The sequence below is a fragment of the Leptopilina boulardi genome, unplaced genomic scaffold (genome assembly GCF_019393585.1).
Source record: "Leptopilina boulardi isolate dan_hultmark-lab unplaced genomic scaffold, ZJU_Lbou_2.1 LbouV2_324, whole genome shotgun sequence".
Classification (NCBI taxonomy): Eukaryota; Metazoa; Arthropoda; class Insecta; order Hymenoptera; family Figitidae; genus Leptopilina; species Leptopilina boulardi.
The window spans coordinates 603,250-606,981 of NW_026137890.1; the positions used below are offsets into that span (position 1 = coordinate 603,250).

The window sequence follows — 3,732 nt, forward strand, 5'->3', positions numbered from 1 at the left end:
GATACCAGTCCTCTAAGAATTTTAGAACCACATCTACGTCCCAGGTCGTACTGTATTTAGGAGTTGTTGGTCTGAGTCTAAATACACCCTTGAAGAATCTGTTGATTAGAAGGCTGTTACTCGTCTGACAGCTGTTTATTAGTTGAATAGCAGACCTTAGGGAATTTAAAGTTCCGTACGTTGCTCCCTGACTAAATCTCCTCGTCAGGCACCTAATAATTATTGAATCATTAGCACAAAAGGGATCTTGTTTGTTTTCCATACAAAAATTCCACCAATATTTTAAGGAAGAATTGTACTGTTTCTTTGTACCTTCAGCTAAAGAAGCGAGCATAATTTCTAGAGTGTCATCTCCCATCCTCTCTTTCTTGAGGGCCTGGCAGATACAATTCCTGATACCAGGATAAGCGAGCTCGCTAACGGATGTGTGATTTCCCTGCAAGGAGATAAAAGTAACTTATTAGAAGGTTTCCATTGAATTATTTCAGAAACTAATAAGGATTGAAATTCAGGGAACCAAGGCTGAGCTGTCCACAAAGGAACAACAATTATACCGGTTGAGCCTTCATCCCTGACCTTCTTTAAAACTTTTGTGATTAAGGAAAAGGGAGGGAAGGCGTACCAAAACTCGTACTTCCAAGAAACAGTAAAGGAATTTATAACGTGAGCTTCTGGGTCTCTTTCCCAAGAACAGTATTTACTACATTTATTGTTGATTCTACTCGCGAATAAATCAATCGTCGGTTTTCCAAATTTTTTAACAATATCTTTAAATGCAATTTGAGAAAGTTCCCACTCTGTATCTAAATTCGAAATTCTGGAACCTTCATCTGCTAAATTTTCTTTGGATACGACGTATTCCGCGAACATCCAAATATCACGAGCTTTACACCATTCCCAAATTTCTCTAGTTAAGGAATTTAAATCTTTATGTTTTATGCCCCCCATTTTGTTCAAGTAAGCTAACGCGGTGATATTATCTATTCTCAACAATAATTGTTTATGACATATACTAGAGGCGAAGGACTTAAGACCTAGAAAGGCCGCTTTAATCTCGAGATAATTTATATGTCTCTTTTTATCCTCTTGGGACCAAAAACCTTTAGCATTTCTGTTTCCGCAGGTAGCGCCCCACCCCGTGGTGGAGGCATCTGAAAAAATCTCTAAGTCGAAAATGGAGGTTCTAATTTTATTTTTTACTGTCGAAATTTCCGCGTCCCACCATTTTAGATCCTCTATCGCTGGTTCTGTAAGCGTAATCTTTTTATTAGGATTGTTTTGATTTTCATGTAAGGAATCTCGTTTAAGCTTTTCTAGATTTTTGTAATAAAGCCAACCGTAGGCTACAGCGGGGCAAGCTGCTACAAGGACTCCTATACTTTCCATCAGTTCTTGTATTTTTATTCTGTCGCGAGACAACAATGACTGTATCATATCTTTTATTTTTGCGCGCTTATCTAGAGGTAATTCAATTGTCATCTCATTCGAATTAATTATCATTCCTAAGAATTTACATGAATTATTAGGAATTAAGTCGCTCTTTTTTCTATTAATTACAAAACCAAGAAAAGTTAATAAGGAGATTGTTAATTTCGTATTTTTTTCGCATTCTTTTTTTGAGTTTCCAAAAATCAAGTAATCGTCTAAATAGATGACAACTCTAATGCCCTTGGATCTTAGCCAGTTGATTACTGGTTTACATAATTTTGTAAAAATGAAGGGGGCAGAAGATAACCCGAAAGGCAAAGCATTAAATTGAAAAATTTCCCTTCCATATCTAAATCGGAGATATTTTTTATCTTCTGTTTGTATAGGAACTAGCAAATACGCGTCTTTCAAGTCCAATCTACACATAAAATCCCCTTTATTTAAAATATTAACCGCTGTTCGGATGTCCTCTATTTTAAAATGTTCCTTTTTAACAAAAAAATTGAACGATTTAAGATTTAAAATAAATCTTTGTGTTCCATCCGGTTTGTCTACGAGAAAAAACGATGATAAAAATTGTCCCTTAACTTTTTTACAGGATTCAATAGCATTTATGTCTATTAATTTGCCTATTGCTTTGTCGAGTTGTTCGTTTGGTGAAGGTTCATTATTTTGAATGACAGTTTTGACTAAATTTATTTTGTAACCTTTTATTATTTCTAAGACCCTTTGGTCTTGTGTTATTTGTTCCCACCTGTTAAGATAAAATCTTAATCTAGCTGCGTGACTTACCACGTTATGCTCTAAGGCTTCTTCCTCTGCGGCTGCGACTGTGAATAAAATTTCTTCGCTGGGGCCTTCCAGCGGTTGTTGTTGTTGTTGTTCGTCACTCTGGAGGTAAATGGTCTCTGTGGATTGTAGCCCCCTCTTCCAACCTCCCTTCTCTGAGCAGGGCTTCGCCAGTTTAAAGCATTGGACCTCGTTTGAAATGGCTTGGGTTTTAATTCCTTGGACAACTTCTCCATAGTCTTGGAACTCTCCACTAAACTCTTAATGTTATCTCCAAATAAAAAACTAGTTGGATTCGCTTTTTTTAAAATTTTTTGAACCTTCTCGTCGTATTTTCCAACTAGGAAAATCTTTCGTGCCTGTGTCAAGGAATAGAAAAGCTCTGACAGGAGTTTTGTTGCAGACGAGAGATTTTCCAAAATTTGTTCTCTGTCTAAGGGATCTTCCGTGTCATTGAGAACTGCACTCAAGGTTGAAGAAACTGCTGCAAGTGCCGAACCAGTCAAATCCTGATAATTTCTAAAATGCTCATCGCGAGCTGACATTTTGGGATGTAAATCCACCTGAATCTCCTCATTAAGGATAGGAGCTGCTAGAATGACACTACCCTTTCTCGGAATTGAATTTATTATTTCATCTTTTTCCTCCTTAGTCCCAAATCCTTTAGATCTCCAGGCATGAACTCTCTCTGCAACCTCTTTAAGCAATTTTAATTCCTTAGGGGAATCAGTGGGATTTTTCCCCAGAAAATAATCAACTTCAGGAGGAGTTTCCTCGGTGGCTTTTTCCGTGGGAAAATCAAGCGAAGCCATGTTTTCATTTTCATAATTCATAACGTCTGGAAAATATGAATTTATTTTTAATTCTTTTAAAAGAAGGTTTTGTGTTATATTTTCTCTTTTTTCCGTTTTCGATTCTTGATCGAAAATCAGAAATCCCTTTTGGTTGTTGGCGACAATTCTAGATTGAAGCTCCACCATTTTGAGAAACATGGCGCCTGAGATGCCTGTAGCACGCCAGTAAGGACGCCCTAAAAAAAAAGACTTACCTTGGAATTCAAGTTGCTGATCTTCCTCAGCTATTATTGAAGTGTTATCCTGATCCTCTTTCGTGATCTCCTCCATTTCCGCCAGTGCAGAATTCATCTCAATCTCTGCTAACCTTAACCTCTGTTCCAAAGCTCTCTTTCGATCGTCCATGATGTGTATCCAACCAACGCCAAGAAACGAATGAAAACCGTAAAGTACGCGGGAACGGAATAGACAAGGGGGAGAACTTCTTTATTCTATCTCTAAACAGTGGCGTCATCCAACGACAAGTAGCGGTACTACAAGTTATATCTTCGAACAAGTTAAATGAAATATAATAGCCTGTGGAGCGATCTTGTTATAGAACAGTTAAAATTTGACACTGTTCTAACTATGTTTATTTTAGAGTTTCCTTTCTCTATCACCGTCCGACAAAATTCAACTTTTTTTTGACCCACAAAAAAATCCAACATTTTCGGAAACTAGG

The 3,732-nt window shown here is 37.2% G+C and overlaps 1 protein-coding gene across 1 annotated transcript; it reads right to left on the reverse strand.

Moving 5' to 3' along the window:
* Positions 1 to 339: 339 nt before the first annotated feature.
* Positions 340 to 1,500, reverse strand: LOC127284339 (uncharacterized). Its single transcript, XM_051309735.1, has one exon. It carries the CDS (start codon positions 1,498 to 1,500, stop codon positions 340 to 342), a length of 1,161 nt encoding a protein of 386 aa, XP_051165692.1.
* Positions 1,501 to 3,732: the final 2,232 nt, after the last annotated feature.